The sequence below is a fragment of the Maylandia zebra genome, linkage group LG4 (genome assembly GCF_041146795.1).
Source record: "Maylandia zebra isolate NMK-2024a linkage group LG4, Mzebra_GT3a, whole genome shotgun sequence".
Classification (NCBI taxonomy): Eukaryota; Metazoa; Chordata; class Actinopteri; order Cichliformes; family Cichlidae; genus Maylandia; species Maylandia zebra.
In genome coordinates, this window is record NC_135170.1 from 35,905,659 (window position 1) to 35,929,658 (window position 24,000).

At 45.2% G+C, this 24,000-nt stretch overlaps 3 protein-coding genes across 10 annotated transcripts in view; all 3 read right to left on the reverse strand.

Moving 5' to 3' along the window:
* mvp (major vault protein) overlaps window positions 1-2,506 on the reverse strand; it is a 12,207-nt gene extending 9,701 nt beyond the window's left edge. For 2 of the 4 annotated variants that reach the window (XM_024802284.2, XM_024802282.2), the window contains exons 1-3: window positions 2,355-2,506; window positions 464-642; window positions 157-352 (exon numbers count right to left, since the gene is read on the reverse strand). In XM_024802284.2, the coding sequence (XP_024658052.2) occupies window positions 157-352; window positions 464-627 (360 nt within the window). In that variant the 5' untranslated portion in view covers window positions 628-642; window positions 2,355-2,506. Of the gene's footprint in view, window positions 1-156; window positions 353-463; window positions 672-1,850; window positions 1,876-2,354 lie in introns of those variants that run through there. The other 2 variants (XM_024802283.2, XM_076883499.1) reach the window with 2 other exon arrangements.
* A 7,034-nt stretch (window positions 2,507-9,540) lies between these two features.
* On the reverse strand, window positions 9,541-11,539 carry LOC143418533 (nuclear factor 7, brain-like). The gene is made up of 2 exons (XM_076883606.1): window positions 11,385-11,539; window positions 9,541-11,298 (listed from the first exon to the last, which is right to left on the reverse strand). The coding sequence occupies exon 2, from the start codon at window positions 11,279-11,281 to the stop codon at window positions 9,842-9,844; it is 1,440 nt and encodes a 479-aa protein (XP_076739721.1). The 5' UTR covers window positions 11,282-11,298; window positions 11,385-11,539; the 3' UTR covers window positions 9,541-9,841.
* A 4,270-nt stretch (window positions 11,540-15,809) lies between these two features.
* Window positions 15,810-24,000, reverse strand: part of caskin2 (CASK interacting protein 2) — a 57,635-nt gene continuing 49,444 nt past the window's right edge. For all 5 annotated transcript variants that reach the window (XM_024802281.2, XM_024802280.2, XM_024802279.2 and 2 more), the window contains 7 exons: window positions 23,505-23,602; window positions 23,162-23,272; window positions 21,907-22,008; window positions 21,678-21,816; window positions 19,930-21,597; window positions 18,598-18,880; window positions 15,810-18,383 (listed from right to left, as the gene is read on the reverse strand). In XM_024802281.2, the coding sequence (XP_024658049.2) occupies window positions 18,287-18,383; window positions 18,598-18,880; window positions 19,930-21,597; window positions 21,678-21,816; window positions 21,907-22,008; window positions 23,162-23,272; window positions 23,505-23,602 (2,498 nt within the window). In that variant the 3' untranslated portion in view covers window positions 15,810-18,286. The remainder of the gene's footprint in view (window positions 18,384-18,597; window positions 18,881-19,929; window positions 21,598-21,677; window positions 21,817-21,906; window positions 22,009-23,161; window positions 23,273-23,504; window positions 23,603-24,000) is intronic.

Consider the following 24,000-nt stretch of genomic DNA (forward strand, 5'->3'; position numbering starts at 1 on the left):
TGATTTATTCTCCGCACCGCCCACTTCCTTCTGATTGGTCAGTTTCTGGAAGCCTGCAGCCTGACTTTTCATCCTTTTTTAATAACTTCTTTATGTTTTCATCTTCATTATGTCTCCCTGATAAAGTTTGAATTCCCGTGAAATAAATGAACAAACCTGTTGCATCTCCTCCCCGGGGTACAGGGGGAACGGGTCCTGGGTCAGGCGGATCTCCAGGTCGGCGTGACGCAGCTTGGCCTGTCCAGATTGGTCAAACAGGACCTGGTTGTCGTCATCGCGGGCCACGGGGTTGGCGATCACACAATAGTGACGAGGAGGCACCATGACCATGCGCACCGGAGTGAAAAGCACTCTGGGGGAAAAAAAGGAGAAGACTTTGATGTTATGAAGTTTTGAGCTCCTCCCGAGGAAGCCTGAATGTCAGAGGTCTTCCTGCTGAAGCCGGAGGGCGGCTTCCTCTGACCTCTCGTTGTCCTGGCGGATGTAGGTGAGCGGTCCGATCTCCACTCGGGCGATGTTGGTGTTCTGGTCCAGGACGTGGATGTAGTGATGCGGAGGGATCCGGATGATCGATGCCTCCAACAGCCCCTCCATCTCTGGCCCGCGGTTTCCGGCCTTCTTAGACATGATGTCAGCGAATTACTGCAGATGATGGCATAGAGAGGGCGGGGCTTATTAGAGGAAAGAAGGAAGTGTATCAGGAAAAGAGAAAAGCTGAGAATAACCTTAAAAAACAATTTTTATCACGTTTGATTTCAAATGAAGAAAAAAAGAACCGACTCTGAGGGAAGACTTCTTCACGCTGGTTCAGCTTTTTACTGACATCTGTCAGCATCTCCTGTTTCTACAGCTAATCAATACAAGCCGCCTGATGGCAGTTATTGATTATTGAACACAGACCCTAACAAAGTCTCTGTAAACGACTGGCTGACACCTCCACAGCAGAGCACGAGTCTGTGGGTGGTGCAAAGGTTTCACCAATAAGAGGCCTGCCGGGGTTTAGGTTCACCTGCCGGGGTTTAGGTTCACCTGCCGGGGTTTAGGTTCACCTGCCGGGGTTTAGGTTCACCTGCCGGGGTTTAGGTTCACCTGCCGGGGTTTAGGTTCACCTGCCGGGTTAGTCTGCTGCCTGCCTTTTAGTCATTTTATCTCCATATTTCCATAAATTCCAGGTCTGTAAAGACTCTGGCGACATGTTTATGAGCCACGACCAGAAACACGAAACCTCGTCCTCTGCTGAATCCACAACCCTGAAGAGCAAACACATCACACAGTGAGTGAGTCTGAGCACACTGGCGTCAGGATATCAGCTCAAACATTCACACGCTGCTGAGATAAGAGCTGAAACGGAGTCTGAGAGGAACTTGTGACTGAATCAGACACAGCAGGCTCCACAAATCCCGCAGGATCGTGCGCCCAATAACATTTGCATGCACTTTGCTCAAAGTCAGAGTGTCATATGACCTGAAAAACAAGCTCGACCTGAAACAGCCGATCATCAATAATCACAAAGAAAACAATAAAGTCAATGTGCAAACACTGATGACCCACAGAGGAGGCGTGGATCTGGAGCCGCCGAGCACAGGGCGTGTTTCTGCAAACAGCAGCTCAGGGCCTCGCGTCCTGTGTCTCTGAGTCTCTAGTCTGCAGATTTCTAAACGCTCTGCACGAGGCTGCGTCCTGGTCAGGCACAGCCAATAAAAGAGGAAGCATGAAACCGGCGAGCAGGTAACAGGAAGCGCTGCAGGTGTGACTGTGGTGAAAGCTGCTCCTTCACCCGCAGCAACCCACAAAACTCCGTTAAAACACTCTGAATGAAAGCCCCTGTGTTTGACTGAGGCAGCACTCACCTAGTTCGATGTTCCCTGAGATTTTTTTACTGATTAAAAGGAGAATAAGCAGAGACGTGATAACAAATGGCCTGCATTTGTACGCTTTACACATCCAGTCATCCACACACTGGTGATGGCAGCTACACTGTAGCCACCCTGGGGCGAGGCTGCCGGACACTGGCACCACCGGGCCCTCTGACCACCATCAGTAGCCCAAGGACGCAACGACCGAGACTGTCCAAGCCGGGGCTCGAACCGGAAACCTTCCGATTACAAGGCGAACAACAAAAGGACAGAAGACTGAAAATGAAACTCAAACACGTGTTAAAGTTCAGATTCTAATCAATTAAAAGCTATTTTTCGGGTGTACTATGAGCCGATTTAAAAGTGGGGTAATGTTTGTTCACGCCCCACCTTCAGTTGTTTCAGCTGTTCAGAAATCTGCTCCGACACTTACGGAAGTTTAAAGTTTGAGATTTCAGAGCAAAGTTCTGCAGCGGTCAGACAGCCTCGGGGTCTTACCTCTTCCCGAAGCAGGCAGCAGGCAGCTCTGTGTTTGCTCTCAGGGTCCCGACTCACACACGGAGGAGAAAACCGACCGAAGTGCAGTCACTGCGGGAAAGACGAGAGAGATCTGCAAACCCGGAAATGATCAGCAGAGGCGAGTCATCTGGTCCGGGCTCTCACTCACTCACTCTCTCTCACACACACACACACACACACACACACACACACACACACACACACACACACACACACACACACACACACACACACACACTTTGTATGAATGCACCAAAACCTTCATCTTCATCACAGGCAGACAAAGAAAAGAGAAGAATCCAGCTGGAGGTTATTTTTGAACCATAACTATTATTAACAATCCGGTGAATTTGTGAGTCACAGGACAAAAGTCGAAATTCCGATTTCCACATTTCTCATAGATTAACAAGATTTAAAAACATTACATTTTAAGCATAAATGATGAAAAACACAGAAATATGCACCTCAGGTCAGTAACTACGCAGGAGCTCTGGAGAGGGAGGAATTTCCCACATCCCGACAGGGCTGTTGTGTTAGTAGCGCCCTCTGCTGGAAAAACACATGAACTACATGCTATCCTTCATGTTATAAATGGGCCTCTTGTCAGGTTATATACATACACAATGTTCTGATGTCACACATTCAGGTTAAATAAAGTGTGCAGTGATACACACCTCATACTTCAGACGCTCAATCATCAGGTAAGAAATTCTGTTCATCTGGACTTTAGTGGGAGATAATCTGCTGTGACAGAATAACTTTATTTACAGCACCTTTTAAAAACAGACGCACAGAACAAAGCTACAGATCAGGCCAAGAAATGAAACAACATTAAAGAGAAAACTGAAAAATAACCACAAACATACACAAGAAAACAGACGAGAGAAACAGAAAACTGTTCCACAGCACAGTTCTTTATACGATAGTGCACAGCCCCTCAGCAGGCTTCTGGAAGTTAGCCAATCAAGAGAAAGTGGGCTTTAATGAGGCCTTAAAGACAGTCCCAGTTAATTTGATGACAACAATACAGAGACGGAGCTGAAGATTTCCCCCGACTGTTCTCAACAAACTCTCTGTGATGCTTCATTTTTAGAAAGTAAAAAATGTAAAATGTTTTTATCAGACATCAGTTACTGTTTTTATTTCAGATTCACATTTAAAGATGATAATGTACAACAAAAAGAATCGTGTCTTTTGTTGTTGTTACTCAAATGTAGATTTGAAATCACCTCAAAAATCACCAAGCTGTTTGACAACTACTCTTTCAAGGAAATAAAAGTCAACAAAAGGCCAAAAACAATCAAACTAACAAACAACAAAAAGCAGTAGATTCGTCTTTACATCTCAAACTGACCCATTTGAAACAAAAAATCCTTCATATTGAAAGATTTTCAAAAAGGACTCAACCTGATAATCCCGGGAACAGCTGTGATCGATGCAGCTTAGTTGACATCTTGAATCCAGGGCACGAAAGACGTCAACCTGTGGGAAAAACCACAATCGTGGACAAGGACCTGAGTTCCTATTAGAGCTGTAAATAAATCAGCCTGTTGGTGTCTTAGACATACAACTACTCTGACAGATTTTGTGCCCCAGTGAGATTTGAAGGAGCTCATTTTATATCGTGTAGAGTCGACTGAAGGAGGAACCACTGAGGTCTGACGTCTCCAACCAAAACTGAGTGTTTGCTTTTAACTAATCAGAAATCTGCACCATCGCTGTTTTATTGTTGTTTTTATTGTTGATGCTGTTACTAATAGTATTATTTCTGCCTTTGTTTTGTCTTTCTTTTATTTTTGGTTCTTGTTTTTTTCTGCAAAGCACTTTGAATCGTGTGTGAAAGCTGCTGTACGGATAAACCTGCCGTACCTGCACTATGTTCCATCAGGACATTCTCACCTTTAGAAAATGAAAGATGTCCACAGCAGTGTGAGTGTAGTTAGAACTTCCTGCTACTTTTCTTTAGTTTAACAATCTCCTGAAGTCACTTTGGTTTTGGTGAGTTACAGTCTGAGTTTCAGCTCCTGTTATGTTTGTCAAATTCAAGGTATAAGAAATTCTGAGCAGAATGGTGAGATCTGTAAATCAGCTTTAGACCGAAGAAACCCATCGGTACAATGTACATTTCAAATTCTTTTTTAATTTTAAATATGTTCATATTGTCTAATTTAATTCACTTAATGTACAGAATTCTTGCTGCATACATGCTACTACTGCACAGTCACCTAATGTTTGCAGTATATAATGTTCTTCTTCTCTCCCCTTTTGCACAAGTCGAGCAGCGTGTCAGGTTACATTTCACTGCGTGTTCTACTTGTATAACTCTGCATGTGGCGAATAAAGAATCTTGAAACTGAACCTACTATATAAAAGTTCAAGTTCAGCTGTTAAATTATAAACTTGCTTATTTAGAGCTCTTTAGCAGTACTGCAGGAGGTTAACTTAACTCATTATTTCAGAGTGGAGTCCTGCAGTGACCTGCCTCGGGCTCTTACCTCCTCCTATGTGGGCAGCAGGCAGCTCAGTGTGAGCTCATCAGGGTCCAAACTCACAGTCTGAGGAGAGGACATGCCAGGAGTGACTGAAGACTCCTGCAAGTGCTGCTTAAAATCTAGTACAGGAGCCACAGTCACGTGGTTCACCAGCCCATCTGCAAAGTGAGTCAGAGGTTCAAGCACTTTTTGCCCAGATCACTTTTTTAACTGTTACTTGTAATATTTAGTAATCTGAGGAATGTCTAAGGTTTTACACAGTCAGGACATACTGAGAATAAAGCATCAATTCCTTTACTTCTCGTGTTATCTAATTTATTGTTATCCAGATAAAGTCGAATTAACATTACATTGACATTAGGACCCTTTTCCTGCAGAAAACTTGCCTAGACGGCAGGACAAGTTACAACTGTTGGGTCTGTGTTTCCACAGGCCCCGCTAGTTTAGAATCAGAATCAGAATCAGAATCAGAAAGGGTTTTATTGCCAAATGTTGAGCAGGTTTACAACATTAGGAAATTGCTGCGGTGCTTCAGTGCAAACATACTGTTATAAATTACGCTTAAATAGACATGAAAATAAAAATAAGAATAAGAATTAAAAGTGTTAAGTAGATAGGTATATACATGATATATACATGATATATACATGAGTGCAGGTGGTGATCAGTGCAAACATGGAATGATGCAGTGAACACAGCGTAGGGTCATGTGTTAGTGGTGGGAACAGTCATGTGGTTATTGTTCATGTGTCCAACAGCAGAGGGGAAGAAACTGTTCTTATGGCGAGAGGTTCTGGTGCGAATGGACCGGAGCCTCCTGCCTGAGGGGAGCAGGTCAAACAGACTGTGTCCAGGGTGAGAAGGGTCAGCTGAGATCCGAGCTGCACGCCCCAGTGTCCTGGAGGTGTACAGGTCCTGCAGAGATGGGAGTCTGCAGCCAATCACCTTCTCAGCAGAGCGCACAACACGCTGCAGTCTCTGTTTGTCCCTGATAGTGGCTCCAGCGTACCACACGGTGATGGAGGAGGTGAGGATGGACTCGATGATTGCGGTGTAGAACTGCATCATCGTCCGTGTTGGCAGGTTGAATTTCTTCAGCTGCCTCAGGAAGTACATCCTCTGCTGGGCTTTCTTAATGACGGAGATGATGGTGGGCTCCCACTTCAGGTCCTGGGTGATGGTGGTACCCAGGAAGCGGAATGAGTCCACAGAGGTGATGGGGGTGTCAGTCAGGATGATGGGGGAGTGGGGCTGTGTGCTTCCTGAAGTCCACAATAATCTCCACTGTCTTCTGGGCATTCAGCACCAGGTTGTTGTGGCTGCACCAGGACACCAGACGTTCAACCTCCCTCCTGTAGGCAGACTCATCCCCGTCCGAGATGAGCCCAATGACGGTGGTGTCATCTGCAAACTTGATTAGTTTGACAGACTGGTGGGTGGAGGTGCAGCAGTTGGTGTACAGGGAGAAGAGCAGAGGAGAAAGAACACAGCCCTGAGGGGAGCCGGTGCTGATGGTCCGGGAGTCCGAGACATTCTTTCCCAGCTTCACATGCTGCTTCCTGTCCGACAGGAAGTCAGTGATCCACCGATGGGATCAGGCACATTCATCTGGGAAAGCTTGCCTTGGAGATGGTCTGGAAGGATGGTGTTGAAGGCAGAGCTGAAGTCCACAAACAGGATCCTGGCGTAGGTTCCTGGGGAGTCCAGATGCTGCAGGATGAAGTGTAGGGCCATGTTGATGGCGTCATCTACAGACCTGTTGGCTCTATATGCAAACTGCAGGGGGTCCAGGAGGGGGGCCGTGAGGGTCTAGAGACTTATTCATCATGAAGAAAAGAAGACTTAACAGAACATCTTCAACCCGCTAGCGAGGGAAGTCGTTAGTCAAGAACCAGCTCTTGGAGCTCCTCACCTGTGTCCAGCCCAAAGTCCTTCAAAGAGCAGCTCGCTGGCAGCTATTTATTGACAACTGTTACAAAACACAACACAACACAAGCACCTCCCACCGTGAAACCCCCCAATGGTTCTAAGACAAGGCACTATGTGTGTATGTGTAAGCATCTGTATGCATGTGCAAGAACGTGTGTGTGTGTGTGTGTGTGTGTGTGTGTGTGTGTGTGTGTGTGTGTGTGTGTGTGTGTGTGTGTGTGTGTGTGTGTGTGTGTCTCTGTGTGCGTGACTTCCAACTGTTTCTAACAACATCCTGGTCATAAAATGGTAATCTCCCCCACACCCAATATATGGTTTAATCCCTGTATTGGTTCACCGTGCACAACACAGTGAAGCCACAAAAGGGCAGGAAGCCGACAACACAAGAAACAGAATCTTCACAAGGGATGTGTTGACAATAATCCTCCCCCAGCACAGAGTGGCTGGAGAGGGGGTCAGGATCACAGGAATGTCTTGATCCTATAGACCGAATTAAGAGTTTACAAATTTAAGAAGCACAATGACAACATTCAACAATTAGACTGAACAACAACAAGTACAATACATTGTATAAGAAGTAAATAAACAAATGCAACTGATCTTCAGTGCAGAAGTCCTGGTTCTAACATACAGTTATAAATAAGTGATTGCAAGATCATTAGAAGCAGTCACACCGATGGAAAGAGCTCCATGACGATAGTCTTAAATGTCTCCATCAGAACCAGTTCTGATCATTTCAGCTTCTTCTGTAGATCCTTACAGGAAACAAGGGCAGAATATTTAAAAGGATTTTTTCCTTTTGCTTTGCTGTTTTGGGGACAAACACATATAGACACTCAGATAAGAAGGAACCAGCCTAAACAGAGATTTATAGATAAAAATAAACCAACGGGAAAGGCTGCAGATATACAGAGACGGATACTTGGCAGCAGCATACAGAGAAGAGCCTTGAATTGATCCAAAATGCTGCAGCAAGAGTCCTGACAGGGACCAGAAAGAGAGAGCAGATTTCTCCTGTACTGGCTTTTCTTAGTTGGCTCAAAAGCGTGTCGGCCTATTTCTAGAACATAACTCCTGTGATAAACGAGGGACCGCTGTATAAAAGAAAAAGAAAGAAGTCCTGCCATTAATTAATTCTTCGATCTTAAATATGATCAACCTATCTCTAATAATCGGCTATGTACCACAGGCCTTCAAGCTGGCTGTAGTTAAACCTTTACTCAAAAAGCATCTCTAGACCCAGCAGTCTAATTATAGGCCAATCTCCAACCTTCCTTTATATCAAACATCCTTGAAAGAGTAGTTGTCAAACAGCTAACAGATCATCTGCAGAGGTTTATTTGAAGAGTTTCAGTCAGGTTTCAGAGCTCATCACAGCACAGAAACAGCTTTAGTGAAGGTTACAAATGATCTTCTTATGGCCTCTGACAGTGGACTCATCTCTGTGCTTGTCCTGCTAGACCTCAGTGCAGCGTTCGATACTGTCGACCATAATATCCTATTAGAGCGATTAGAACATGCTGTAGGTATTACAGGTACTGCACTGCAGTGGTTTGTATCATATCTATCTAATAGACTCCAGTTTGTGCATGTAAATGGAGAGTCCTCTTCACACACTGAGGTTAATTATGGAGTTCCACAGGGTTCAGTGCTAGGACCAATTCTGTTTACATTATACATGCTTCCCTTAGGCAGCATCATTAGAAGACATAGTCAAAGGAGCTTGGAAAGAAAAGCGTCTGGACTTCTTTAAGTTGCTTGAAGACGTTTCACCTCTCATCCGAGAAGCTTCTTCAGTTCTAAGGTCAAATGGTGGAGAGTCCCAGATATAAACCTAGTGGGAGTGACCCCCCACAGAGGGACAAAAGGACCCCTGATGATCCTCTAATCGCCTGAGCCAAGGTGGGAAACTGGGCGTGGGTCCCAATCAGCCAGAGTTTCGGGTGTGTTCATTGTGAAACCTGGCCCCACCTTATCATGCGAATTCCTGAGGTCAGATGGCCCAGGATGTGAGTGGGCGTTAAGGCGTCTGCGAAGCGATCTCAAAACTGGATTATAGATGGCAGAGAGTTGGTGTCGTAAACCCCGCCTCTGTTCAAAGATGGTCGCTCACAGTGGACATAGATGCTTCTTTCACTCCTCTTTCAAACCATCTGTCCTCTCTGTCCAAAATGTGAACATTGGCATCCTCGAAAGAGTGACCTTTGACCTATATATATATATATACATACGTATATATATATATACGTATATATATATATATATACGTATATATATATATATATACGTATATATATATATATATATATATATATATATATATATATATATATATATATATATATATATATATATATATATATATACATACGTATATATATATATATATATATATATATATACGTATATATATATATATATATATATATATATATATATATATATATATATATATACATACGTATATATATATATATATATATATATATATATATATATATATACGTATGTATATATATATATATATATATATATATATATATATATACGTATGTATATATATATATATATATACGTATGTATATATATATATATATATATATATATATATATATATATATACGTATGTATATATATATATATATATATATATACGTACGTATATATATATATATATATATATATATACATACGTATATATATATATATATATATATATATATATATATATATATATATGGAACCATCGGCAGGTCTGCAGTCGTGGGTGAAGATACAAGGGGACATGGGGTTAGGCTCAAGGAACGAAATATAAGACATAACTATAAACCAGAGTACAAAATTTAGTGAACTCAAAAGAAGAAAGTAAAACTAAAAATATTATCATAAAGAAGCCGTACAGAGGATCAGAACAATCAACATAAATTAAAAATTACAAACACAATGCAGTTAACAACTCTATAGAGGGGAAGAGGAAACAGAGAACCAGAAGACAACTAAAAAGCCCAAAACCAAACAGATTAAATCCAAATTTATCATCACGTCTTAAATTGGCTGTTTTGAATTCCTCACTTTAGCAGGAAAGTCGGGAGCCTGTTTTGTCACACACACCTTCATCGGTAACACCTGCACTGTGGTGCAATACTTACAGTCACCTTCAACAAGAGGAAACATCCTCTCAGTGAAGGTGTGTGTGAAGGTGTGTACGTGTGTGTCAGTGTCAAGATCAGAGAATGACAGCTTCCCTCCGTCCCAGTCCAGAGTCACTCTGATCCTCTGGAGCTTCCTCCTTACTGGGAGAAAAGACACCGGAGCTGGTGGTGCCCATTCATAATATCGATCATTTTGATGCCCTATTTCCAGAAATCCAGATTGTATGTGTCCCTTTCTCTGACAGGACTCTGCTGACACACCTGTTATCCACAGTTTGCTGTCTCCAACCTGAACGTCCCAGCTGTGAGTCCCTGACTTAAAGCCTTCAGAGCCCAGGACAGCACAGCTGTCTCCATCAAACCTCTCGGGATTATCAGGAAGCTGCTGCCTCTCTCCTGTTCTAAAGCTGCTCAGATCTTCAGACAGGAGGACTTCAGGGTGAGCGGTGTTAGGGTCCAGGATCGCAGGCGTGTAGGACACCAAGTCCTTCATCTTGTTCCAGATGTTGAAGGTCAGGTTGCCCAGGTGTTTGGCCTGGTCTATCAGAGCTCCTGAGGGCAGCTGTGGATCATCCAGCAGGGGGCAGCGCTGGACTCTTTCCACTGCAGCCTTGTAGTTGTGCAGGAACGAGACGTCTTCAGCTCTCAGCTCCTCCTCTGTGGCTCTGACTGTGTCTGAAAGAGCTGCTATCTCTCTGCTCAGAGCCTCCACCCTCTCCTCCATCCTCCCTCTCCTCTGCTCCTCTTCCTCCCTCAGTGCAGCCAGCTTGGCCTCCTCTTCTCCTTCTAGAAACTGGTGAAGTTTCTTAAACTGCTCCTTAATCTGCCTCCCTGTGCGTCGGACCTGGGCCTTAATGTGTTCTGCTGTTTGGTCAAACTTCACTTTGACTTCTTCACAGACCTTTAACTTCTTCTTTACGGGCTCCAGAGCTTCCCGAAGCTTGTGCTTGTGTTGTCGTGCAGCTTCATCGATGGGTCTGAATCTGTGCTTGTTGTGTTTGTCAGAGTCTCTGCAGACGACACACACTGGCTGCTGATGGTCCAAACAGAAGAGTCTGAGTTTCTCAGAGTGCAGACTGCAGAGACCCTCTGAAGCTCGCTGATCTCTCTGCTGTAGGAAGGACTCACACAGGTTCTTTAAAGCCAGGTTACGAGGTGGATCGTCCCTTGAAGATCTTCTCCTGCAAACTGGACACTTGTGTGTTGAGTCTGCTCTCCACCAGCTCTTCAGACAGTCTGTACAGAAGCTGTGGCCACATGACAGAACAACAGGATCTGAGAAGATGTTCTGACACACCGAGCAGTTAAGATCCTTGTCTGATCCGGAAGCCATCGAGTTTGTGAATGAAGCTGAAAACAGGAAGTACAGTCAGTCCTGGTTCTCCTTCTCCTCTTCACTGAAACGTCCTCTGAGTCGTATGTTTAGACTAACTTACTTTCAGTGTGGCTGTTGTTGTCTTTGTGTCCTGCAGCTGGACTCGCTCAGAGGAAGCTGGTACTTTGGTCTGATGGTGTATGTGTGTCTCTTTAGTCAGGAACAATAGCAAGGTGTTTCCTAGTTTCTTTCAAGTGAGCCAGTGGGGGGCGGGGCTTTGTCAGAACTGCTCAGGTAAGATGTTTTTCCCAGAGTACAAAAGCCGACCTGTCAGCCGTTGGAAACTGTAAAACAGGTTTGTCCAAATTTCATCAGGACAGTCTCAACTTTAGAAGTTTAATCAATGAGGATAACAAAGTTCTGACTGATACTGTGAAGATTTGAAGTTTAGTCCTGTAACATTTGTACGTTGGCTTCACATTCAAAAAAGCAAATTTCTTATCTCAAAACTTCAGAGGGGTTCATCATGTCAACTCATTTATTTCAGGTGTGCAGTAAGTAAAGAAGCTCCACGAAGTTTGAGTTCATAGGAACATGTGTTGGTAATATTTACATTCTGTGTTAAGAGGCAGATGTGACCAGTGCAACATAGAATAGAATAGAATAGAATAGAATAGAATAGCCCTTTATTGTCAATGTACAATGAAATTACTCCACAGAATAAGAATAAAGCACAGATTGGAGAGCAAAGAGAAGACTCAGTCAGAGTAGAGTCGGTGTGGGAGTCACCTGAGAGCTGAGGGTTACTCACACCATGGCTCAGATTGGTGAGGTGGGTGGGCAGGATGTGTGTTTGTGTGTCTGTGCCGTGACCAGAGGGCAGTAGGTGAAACAGGTGGTGGGCGGGGTGCGAGGGGTCACCTGTGATGGCCCTGGTTTACCTGAGACAGGAGGATCTGATCATGGCCTCCAGGGCTGGCAGAGGGCAGTCAGTGATGTTTTGGGGTGCTGTTAATGACCCTCTGTGCAGCCTTCCTGTTCTCAGTCGTGGCCCCTGAGTACCAAACTCGCTCTCCACTGAGGAGCTGTAGCAGGTCAGCAGCAGCTTCAGGTCCAGGTTATTCTTCCTCAGGACATGGAGGAACTGCAGCCACTGCTGGGCGTTCTTTACCAGGGTGATGGTGCTGTGGGTCCAGGTGACATCAGCAGACATGTGGATCCTCAGAAACCTGAAGGTGGAGACAGATTCCACCTGTTCTCCATGTATAATGAGAGGGAGTGGACCTGTCTGTGCCTCCTGATGGCAGCTAACTTTCTGCTTCTTAATTCAGATCAAACTGAGGTTATTGTACTCGGCCCTGAAAATCTTAGAAATATGGTATCTAAGCAGATTCTTACTCTGGATGGCATTACCTTGGCCTCCAGTAACGCTGTGAGGAACCTTGGAGTCATTTTTGACCAGGACATGTCCTTCAACGCACATATTAAACAAATATGTAAGACTGCGTTCTTCCATTCCCATGATGCACTGGGTGTTTCTTCTTCACTCACTTCACTCACTATAACAGACCTCTCTGCATTGAATCATATCTGTTATTAACCTCTGTCTCTCTTCCACAGCATGTCTTTATCCTGTCTTCCTTCTCTCATCCCAACCAATCACAGCAGATGGCCCCGCCCCTCCCTGAGCCTGGTTCTGCCAGAGGTTTCTTCCTGTTAAAAGGGAGCTTTTCCTTCCCACTGTTGCCAAAGTGCTGCTCATAGGGGGTCATATGATTGTTGGGTTTTTCTCTGTATCTCTGAAGCGCCTTGAGGCGACTGTTGTTGTAATTTGGCGCTATATAAATAAAATTTAATTTAATTGAATCTTCCATGATGTTCTCTCTCCTACAGCGTTGGTTACAATTACACAAGTATGACCAATTATGTAAATTAGGCGATGACATCATTTAGCGACTTCTAGTGACTTTTAGGACAGCCAATAGCGATTTTCCTTACTGAGGAGTTGGTATCTCTGATGGGGTGGTCTGCACTTCCTTGGCCGACTCGCCTGTGGGGTGGGTTGGCCCCCATTGCAATGTCTGGTCTGCACCTGGGAAGGTGGGGCTCTGGGTGTTGTCGTTGTGGGCCCTAAGCCGACTTTTTCCCACCGTCTGGCGGGGTGTTAGGAATAAACAATAGGGGTGACTGCTCAGCCAATCGTTTGCTGGCTCTCTAAGGGTACTCCACTATCTCCTGGTCTTACTATTCCCACCCCCTACATTTGACCTAAACTCCTTCCAAATAACAGGGAGAACAAATTTTAACACAAAAATGCTCCTGACTGCTGCGAGACTGCCGTAGTGTTTAATTTACACAGTGAATGAAACTCTCTAATGTACAAAGATCTGCACAAGCTCTCTTAACAGCAGACACACAAATTTACTCCAATTTCACTTTTTGAGTTAGGATTTTCACACACAAAAAACAAACACTGAAACACCCACTGTTGGGGAGAGGGTCATCTGGTGGTTAGGAGCCTCTCGGCCTGGGGCTCGGTCACTCAGGCACGGCTGGCTGCCGGCGGAGCTCACGGGCGCGTCACTGCAACCCCCCCTGGCTTCTGCTCCGCGGCTGCTGAGTGAGCCCTCATCTGGGACTCTCCTCAGCTCTTTCTGGGACAGTGGCGCGGCTGCCCCTCTGTTGGTCTTCCTTGGTCTCTTGTGTTCTGGGGGCCTCTGGATGTCTGGAGTTTTGATCTCCTCCATACCTGCTTCATACCCTGGAGGACGGGGCTGTGGCCCCCCCACACCCTCTAGCAGATTATTACATGAAGGAACCTTTTAAAAACAAGCGCGTCCATGCTCACAGGTGTACACACGGGTGATCACACACACAAACTACACCCTTTTTGGCTCCTACCTCAAAGCACACTGTGTTCTGTTGATCTTATGTGCTGCACAATAATGTTTAACATTTAGTATTTACTGTCATATTCCCATATATCATTGTGATGTTGTTTATTCTATTACTCGTTCTCTTCTGCTTGCTTTCTTTTTTCTTTCTCAGCAGGTGATCCAGGTGATTGATATATGCATTTTTTTTTCTGCCCGTTCGGTTGGTTTTTGTCTTTTGCCCTTCTCCCCCGTCCCTCTTCTCAGCTGTTTGTCTTTCCCTCTTTCTTTCTCCCCTTCTTTCCCCCAGTCAAGTCTGTCCCGTATTCAGTAAGTGAAAATAAAATAAACAATAAAAGGTGAATCAAATGGACCATTACGGCAAGGCTGGGATGGTCAGTTTGGTAAAGTAAATCCGTTGGGCATCTTTCTTTGCCTTTAGACAACAATTCTGATGCAAAAGAGCCAAACGGGACAGGCAAAAAAAAAAAGAAAGAAAAAAAAAGAGCTTGCCGTCTATCGAATTAGCCAATCCAGGAACAGGAATAAATGCAACCACACAGCCCTAACCCTGGGAAGGAAGGACGGAGGGAGGAAAAAAAAGAAACCCCCACACTCACTGGTGGGAGGACAGACACACACGGGTCTGTTTATGCTGTCAGTCATCATCCCTGGGAAGAAAACTGGAATGTGTCAAAGAAATTCCAATCAGTGCACGTCTGCTCTTATACAAACATGTTTTTGGATAATATGACGACACAGATCACGTCAACATTGCCTAATTCCAAACTCTGACCCCCCCCAAAAAAAGAAAGATAAAATAATGATTGTTTTAAAGTCCAGTTTTTCTTCTGAGGATTTTTGCTCAGTATGCAGTAAATATACAAGTGTAAGAGGTATCTATACATCCAGGTATTTCATATTTTCAGGTCCTGATAGAATTAGCAGGTTCGTGTCGCCCTCTGCTGGACACAGCCACAAAATACATGATCTGCTTTCTGGGAGCTCAGGAAAAGTGGCCCCAGAATGTTTTTCTTTATTTGTCAACAATGAAGTGATTCACATATTCACATTTAATCAGGCCAGAGCTTCAATTTTGGGATGAATGTGTGTAAAAACAAACACCTCATCATTCACGGCTTTGGTAAAAGTAGCTCAAAAATTTAAGACTTTTAACTACATTTTTCTGTTTTAATGAAGCCCCCCCCCCAATGGTCATTCATCCAGGGTTTCTCTGTGAATATCACAGTCGTGCTCGCTGCTCGCTCAGAGTTGAAGTTTAATTTTTCGCTGTAGAAAGTTTTCTTCCCACAGAGTGAACAGCGGACGCTAATGTTTTTGTCACTTTTTACGCAATCAAACTCAAAGTAATGTGATTACTTCCACGCTTTAAACGCTGCACGGTCGTACTCTCTCCATCACTCCATATTATCTGTTGTTGATCTGCACGTCTGTTGCTGCCACGGACGCCACACGCTCGTACGTCATTATCATGAGACACACAAACAAAAGCACGGTTCAGTAACGCAGCGTGCTTACGGGAAAGTAACAGTAATCTAATTTATTTTTTGCAATAGTAATCCCTTACTTTACTTGTTGCGTGAAAAAGTAATCGGCCCATCTGTGGTGAAGCTGTGTGTCAGTGTCACAAGTACGAGTAAAGAAACCCCAAATCAGGACAGTATGTATATTTAATGGTTACACAAACAGCTCAGAGGACAAAAGAACAACCAAACAAAAGCAGCAGCGCACACACACACATCATCCAGCTCAACAACACACTACACTTACATTACATATTCACTGTTTCTGGAGATTACTTTGGAAGATCGTGTTTCAGTGATTCTAACATGTTTTAAGCTGTGATATAAAACATTGATGGACAATAGCAGGTTGTATGAAAGACTTAAAAATTATTGCTACAATGTTAAAAGGTGACATGTCATAACAGATGCACTATGGTTAATGTGGGGACTCCTCAGGGAAGCCTACTGGGTCCTCTTTATTTGCCCTGTACAGTCAAATATCTGAAAATACAGCTGCATGACCTTCTGTGCTGATGATATCCAGCTTTATATGTGTGTGTAACACCTGCTGAGGATGTTAGTACTAGTGCTTCATAAATAGCTATGCTAAACTTCAAACACCACCTTAAAACCTGTTTTGTTACTGGCCCCGAATGGAGTATTTGCCAGTAAACCAGCCACAGTGGGAACGTTACTTTGATTTCAAACACGTTTCAGCAAAACTTTTATATCACAGGCGCTAACCTTTTAAGATTGACCAATGAACAAAACAGAAGTGGTACTGCTGCCGTCTGTTTGGCCAGCTGAGATGGAAATCTTAGTCTGGCACATTGGGAACAGGAGGCATGGAGCAGCCATGCATACGGGGATTTTCCTGAGAATCACAAATCCAAAGCAGAGCATCTCATTCACACAGACCACACAACGACAGGACAACAACAGACAGCGCACAAATGCAACAGAGCAAGCATGGCATGCAGTATCCATACCCTGCAGGCTGGACATGAAAATAACATTTCAGAAGCATCTTACAATAACGAGGGTAACAGCTGCAAATTTCACTCATTTTCTTTTAAAGGAAATGTTTATGAAAATCTGTACAGACCTTTGGTTGGATATGCACTCCTGTATATACCTCTACTGGTGTACAATATACATATTTCAATAACTCTAATTTAAATACTAATTTGGCTAAAATGAATATAAAAAATAACATGTGTATATATAAGTGTCTCATGCTGTGGCCAGCTGTCCACACGTGAAATGAGCTTAATATGCTTTTCTTCCCTTTGAACAAACAACACAGTCGAGCACTTTTACAGGTTTTCATAAACACAGAGTAGAAAAGGTTTTTAACCATCGCAGACACTGCGCCACAACTTATTACACAGGGTTAATATCTGTATAAAATAGATTTCTTTAAATATTACAAAGGTTAGATTTGACATGGTTCCACAGTAAAAACAGTCGAAGACCATCCAGGTTTTGTTTCAGCAGCAAGAAAACAAAGTACGATAACTACAGAAACTCAGGTTACAACAGTGACAGGTCTTCAGCACAGTCGAAGGAAAAGAGCAGAAACTTCAGTCTGCTTGCATATAAAGTCATATTTAAACGGTCACTTGAAAATACATTTTAAAAGTTTACACTTACTGATCGGCAACCTCATAGGCGGCACATGTTGACGATACGTGTTGTCCACATCCTCTTTCAGCTCCATGTTTGGTGTTGATGTTGAGCAAGTAATTTAGTGTTTTTCAGAGTTTTCTGTACTGTTACTGGAAACTCGAAATGTCCCAGAAACCAAAACTAGGAGCTAAAAGAGGCAAAAAGTTCCAGAGATGGTGCCGGCGCTTTCTGACAGAAGCTGCCACAAAAACCGAGGACGTGTTTTATAACGCAGTGCCACTGATGCTGGTTCAAAAAAGGAAAAGGCATCAGCTTCCCTGCAGCAACACAGTCAATAGTCTCTTTTCCCGCATACAGTCGGTGGGTGTGCCGTTGCTTAGTTTGGGCCCTCTGATGATTCAAGTGCCTGATTTGGAAATGTTTGCTCTGGTAGTGCGATCCTCGGGTTAATGGAAGGCCACTGAATGAAAGCGTTGGTTTCTGAGCTCACCTCGTCTCTGCCTGCCGAAGTCTCCATCACGTAAGAGTTAAAGTACTGTTTTTACTCCTCGATGAGTTTCCAACATTTATTCAGTATCCAAACAGCAAAAATGGTACCAACCATTATTTCATACATGCAGTCATAGTTCATCATCCTGACTGGTAACCAGTATTATGGTCTGTAGTAGGTCTTTTATCAGGAAGCTGCGGGAAGCTGCGGGAAGCTGGCCAGCGGGCGATGGCGAGACTTTTGTGCCCTTTGATGTCCGAAGCATAAAAACTCATGTTACAGTATTGGTGTTTAACAGTGATATAATATTCAGCTCAGGGTTTCTGCTGAGACACTAAAGAGCCGCGCCGACCTGCAACCAGAGACCAGACACAGCTGAGAAATGTAGACGACTCCGTTTGACTAAGTGCTGGTGTTCAGGCGGAGGCAGTAGCTCCTCCCACTGGGCAGGCCTTCTTAATCCATATGTCACTTCCTGAGGTTTACGTTGGGCTTCCTGTTTATGTCAGTCCAACATGGCGTCCAGCTGGTCGGCCAGGTCATCGAACATGTTGCCGATGTCGTCCAAAATGGTTCCTGCAGACCTCACTTGGTTCGGTCCACTGGTGTTAAAGAATGAGACACAAATGTACATTACTTACGATGCAAACACAGAAGAGAAGAAAGCTTCCATACAGTCTGAAAGCTGCTGTGACACCACATAACTACCAAAGTAAGGTCCAAACGAAATGCTTCAGTTGCTGTGGGAAGGGCAGCCATGCTGGGGAAAATGAGTCGACTGTGATTTTGACCTGACCCTCAGGTGGGTGATCTTACCTGTCGGAGCTGTTCTCCACGTTCAGTTTTCTCTCGACGTCTTTTAGAGCTGCTGCCAGAGACGTGCTGGTCTGATCCAGTCTCTGCTGAGCCACCTCCACCCCCACGGACGGCTCAGGGGGAAGACCTGGACCCAATGCATATATGTGAGACCTCCCAGCTGCCAGAGACGGGCTCTGGGGGGCCTGAGCGGATGGAGCTGGAGGCCCGCGGGCGGGTGAGGATGGAGAGGCGAAGGCCAGACTTTGAACCACACTGACGGTCACAGTAGGAGACGACAGTCCTGCAGAAGAAGATATCCATACAGTAAAACACCAACAAGTGCCAAGTGAAGGTTGAGACGTGTCAACCTACAAGTCAAGTTACATCCTTTCATCCATCCATGATGCACTGAGCATTTCTTATCTGTTATTAACCTCTGTCTCTCTTCCACAGCATGTCTTTATCCTGTCTTCCTTCTCTCACCCCAACCAATCACAGCAGATGGCCCCGCCCCTCCCTGAGCCTGTCGAGTTTCTTCCTGTTAAAAGGGAGTTTTTCCTTCCCACTGTCGCCAAAGTGCTGCTCATAGGGGGTCATATGATTGTTGGGTTTTCTCTGTAGGTATTATTGTAGGGTCTACTGTACAATATAAAGAGCCGTGAGGCGACTGTTGTTGTGATTTGTTGCTGTATAAATAAAATGTAATTGAATTGAATCATGCATCCATTCTAATCTTCCTTTCCATCTCAAGTTCCACCATCACTGACAAACACGACTGAGATACTTCTATCTAGCAAATCTGCAAATTTGTAATAGTACCAAGTTAGAGAGGCAAGGCTTAGCTGATCTGCATGTGCAGAGGCGAGAGAGTGGATATTTGGTGAAAAGATGATGAAGATGGAGCTGCCAGGTAGGAAAAAAAGACGAAGACGTGCAGAGGGTTAGCATGACAGAAGAGGATGCTGGGATAGAGGCAGATGGTCCACTGTGGAGACCACTAAAGGGAGCACCCAAAAGAAAAAGAACCAAGACCCAGGAAAGCGTCTAAGTTCAACTCAAAAAGTCCAAAGCCCAAAAGTCCCAGTCTCAAGCTCTGTCTACAAGTAAAAGACTCAAAGTAACTACGACATGCCCCTACTCCAAGCCCAGAGCCAAAGTTCCAGTTTCTCTTTCATCCAAGTGAAACCAGAGGGCGTAGTAACAGATCACAAGTCAAAGAAAGTAGGACTCGCATGTTTCATCTACAGTCAAATCAGAATTCAGTCAGTTACTGAGCCCACATTTCCTTAAGAAGCAGAATCTGCGGGTTTTATAATGTCACAGCGTATCAGTGAGGTGTAAGTCTCTTACCCTGTGAAGCCAGCAGACTGTGCCGGACAGGTTTGGGGGCGACAGCAGGTTTAGGGGAGAGAGGAGGTTTAATGGGGGAACCGGTTGCTGGACTGGCTGGCCTCTCCACGCTGGTCTCACTGATTCTCAGACTGACCTCCGGGTTCAGGGATGGAGGCCTGCTGCTGTCAGACTCGGGCTCGGTGGCCCCTGCTCCCTCTCTGCTGGGGGACCCTCCTCCCTGCTCCTTGTCTTTGGGTTTGTGTCGGCGCTTCACCGTGTCCGACTCTTTCAGATTAAACTCCAGCACCTCCAGATTTTTGGCCGCTGGCTTATCAGGAGGCTCCAGCACGGCCTCAGCCCTGGGCGGACCTGGAGCTTTGGGCCTCTGTTTGATGGTCAGGTTGCCCTCTTCAGCGAAGGGGATGCACTCGCTGGAGCTGTTTTGAGGTGACGAGGAGCGTTCCAGTCCATGACCGTTTGACTCTTCTTCCTCGGAGTCCGATTTGACCCCTCGGTCCTGCTTGGTGCTGCCGTTGTTCTCGGTGGAAACACACTGGCTCTTCACCCTCCTCCTTACTCCTGCAACCTCGGAGCTGAGGGAGGGAGATGGAGCCTCGTGCCGCACAATATCTGGTGTGGAGCTGCTCTTCCCCTCTGCGCCGCTTTCCAGGGACGCTGCGATGCTGCGCACGCTCCCCGGACTGTCAGTCACTACGCCGCCAGTGGACGAAGTCGTGCTGCTGTCGCTCAGCTCGCCACTGGTGTTGCTGCTCACTGAGCTCAGTCTCTTTGGGGGAGGAGGAGGGGGACCTTTTTTCCGGGCACGGACAGCAAACGACTGACTGCGTCCCACGCTGCCATTTTTGTCGGGACTTGGCTGCAGTCGAGGCAGCTGGTGGCGGCCGGGCTTGCGCGTTAAAGTGGCGTAAGATGGCACGTTTCCAGCACGCATCAGCTCCTCATCGTCCTCATCGGGCTCTCCGTCTGACAGAGCGTAGCGGGTGATGCTCTGGGTGCGCTTGTTGGGTGGTGTCAGGGTCATAGCGTGGTTCTGGTGCCTGGGAGACGAGTTCAGGTCTGTGGAACCGCACTGAGAGTGCAGGTAACTGAACCCCTTCAGGGTTGGGGAGCCATGAGGGGAGGAGCCTTGGGATCCAGGCAGTTTGGGCTTTGCGGGGATGGCCGGGTACTTGAACACAGTGGCCGTACCCAGAGGAACCTGTTTTGGCAGAGGCTGCTGCTGTAGGGGCCTCTGGTCCCATCCCTCAGGAAGATTCCTCTCCTTGGCGGGGCTGCCCTCCAGGCTCTCCTGGGACCAGTTCTGGGGGGTGATGGAGGCTGTAGGAGGCTCCTGTGAGCGTCCAGAACCTCTGGACCGGGTGTCAATGCTCTCCTGGCTCTGGGACATCCCCACCGCATTCTTGATGGCCAAACCTTCCTCGCAGTCTCCGTAGTGGCTTGACATTGCTGTCTGAAGCTCGGCGCTCAGCTCGCTGTCCTGGAAGGTCAGCATCTTCGGGGTGTGAGGTGAAGAGCATTCGCTGCCAGCATCGGCCTCAATGGCGACCAGGTGAAGGGCTCCGGGACCTTTGCGTCGCAGCGTGCCTTGGCCTGATTCAGCCTGAAGGATCGCTCTCTGGATGTCACACAGCTTCTTAACTGCCAACATCAGCTTCTTCTGGTGGCCTGGAAGCAAATTGAATTATCAGACTCAAAACACAGACAGAAACACAGTCCACAAACTCAAAGATCCAACGAGTCCTCACCCAGCTTGGTGATGCCGATCTCCTGCAGATCCTCCCAGGTGAGGTCTTTGACGATGCTGATGGAGTCATAGCCATTTTCTGAGAGTTTTTTGTGGTACTGTGGGAGGCCGATGGCACTGAGCCACTCGCAGAGATCAGACTGTGAGAAAAGGCCACGTGAGTTGGATCAGGTGAAAAGTATTGATCTTATTATGCAGCAGTGTGTGCACGAAACAGCGGACAGTCTTACTGGGATGTACTCTGGCAGCCACTCGGGGATGTTCAGGTTGTTGATCTCAATGGAGATTTTCTTGCGGTGTCCTGGTTTGGTCACTCCGATGGCCGTGAGATCCTGCACACATTAAACATCAGTGAGTCACCACACGCCACACGCAGAGCCGCATAGTCCTGAGACTGCATCTGAGACTGAGTTTATATCAGTGGTTTACAGTCAGCGTGACACGGGTCAATACTTCACTGGATTATTCAGTTAATCACAAAGAAGAATCTGTCTATGAAAAAAAGGTTCTGTAATTTGTAAGTTTTTACATTGTGTCAAGAATATTTTCGAATTATGAAATACTCTTTAACTTTCACTGATCTTTAGATCATTTTAAACCGGAATAAATAGTGAATTGAATGTGCGAGTGAATGTGAGTGTGAATGGTTGTTTGTCCTTGTGTGTTGGCCCTGCGACAGACTGGCGACCTGTCCAGGGTGTACCCTGCCTCTCGCCCTATGACAGCTGGGATAGGCTCCAGCGCCCCCCGCGACCCTGAAAAGGATAAGCGGAAGCGAATGGATGGATGGATGAATTTACACATTTACAAACGTTTCGCTTCTAATTTTTCTTTTTAACATTTATAAAAAGTTCTGTCACCACTGTGATGTCACCTGTTGGTTTTTGAAGCTTGTGAGCTTTTTTTCGGAAACAGAAACCTTTGGGCAACAAGCGGCGTGGATCTGGAAAATTATTTTTTCATGACATCTAATAGAATTCTAGAATTTTATTATATTTTATGAAGGAGGAAGTCATCTACATAAATCAAACAGTTTGTGTATCAGGCTGTAAACACGTTTGTTTCAGCTGTAAAGTTTTAACATGGGAGTTTATGGGGACTGACTCACTGCTGCCCCTCCTGGGTGTTGGAGAAACTGCAGCTTTTGGTGGTTCAGCGCTAGCCTCATTTTATCAGCTCCGGAGGTTGTCATTTAAGTGAAATCACAATGCCACAATGAGTGTAAAAAGAAAACGCAGAAGTCATGGGAGAAGAGTACAAGGATCTAAAACCTGCAGGGTGTGTTCAGGTCATTGTGAATCAGGTCCAAGTGTGCTGGGACCTGTTTATGTCAGGGGTCCTCTTAGATGGAGATGCAGTTTGTTTTCCTTTGGGTTGGTTCTGATGCAGTGGGTCTAAATTTGGGTCATCCTATGTTGATACTGAGGGCGGATGACTTCAACAGAAGTTGTGCAGTTCTTTTTTAATAAAGGAGTGAAGGGTCACCTCAGGGGTCATCCTGCTGATGGTCGGTACATCATATCCAGCGTTCAGGAAGTTTCCGGTGTACTGCTCGAGCTGGAACTCACTTAGCCACTGATAGATGGCTTCTGCATCCTAAAACACACACAGACATTAATTCATCAGGTGATACACGCAAGTAAGATCTTACTTCTTTTAGTTACAGCTTTTAAATAGAACCAGAGGCCAGCTCAGAGGAATCAGGTTTATGTAAACTCTCAGTTTGTTAAACCTGCTTTCTGGAACTTTCCCACGCTGATGTGCAAATTATTGTGATGCAAAACAAAAACTAACAGCATGAAGTTGGTTTTAAAGTGCTGCTTTTTACCTTCCCATCCAGCAGCTGCTGAGGACGAACAAACTGCTGGGAGAAGCTCTGCTCTGCAGGTCTCTGCACCGTCACTGTCTGCCTCCGAGGAGTCCCGCCTACACGAAGGAGATGATCAACGCAGATCAAACACACCTTAGATATTATTTACTGCAGCACCTCAAAGTGACAGGAGGTAAAATAAGGCAGGAAATGGAACGGAAGGACCAATGTATGCTGCTGCAGAACATATCTCTGCTTCACAGATGGTGCATTACGACTTTTATCGTAATTTCAGATGTGATTTAAGACCAGTGTTGGGAAGATTACTTTTAAAATGTATTCCACTACAGATTACAGATTACATGGCCCAAAATGTAATTTGTAACATATTCGGTTACATTACTCAATGAGAGTAACATATTCTGAATAATTTGGATTACTTAATATATTATCATGCTTTTTACAACTATATGAAAGTACTATGCCCCTCTGCGAATCGCTACCTTATCGCGGT

Excerpts from the sequence above, each read along its gene's own strand:
- LOC143418533 (XM_076883606.1), bottom strand. The coding sequence starts at position 11,281 with ATGGCTTCCGGATCAGACAAGGATCTTAACTGCTCGGTGTGTCAGAAC.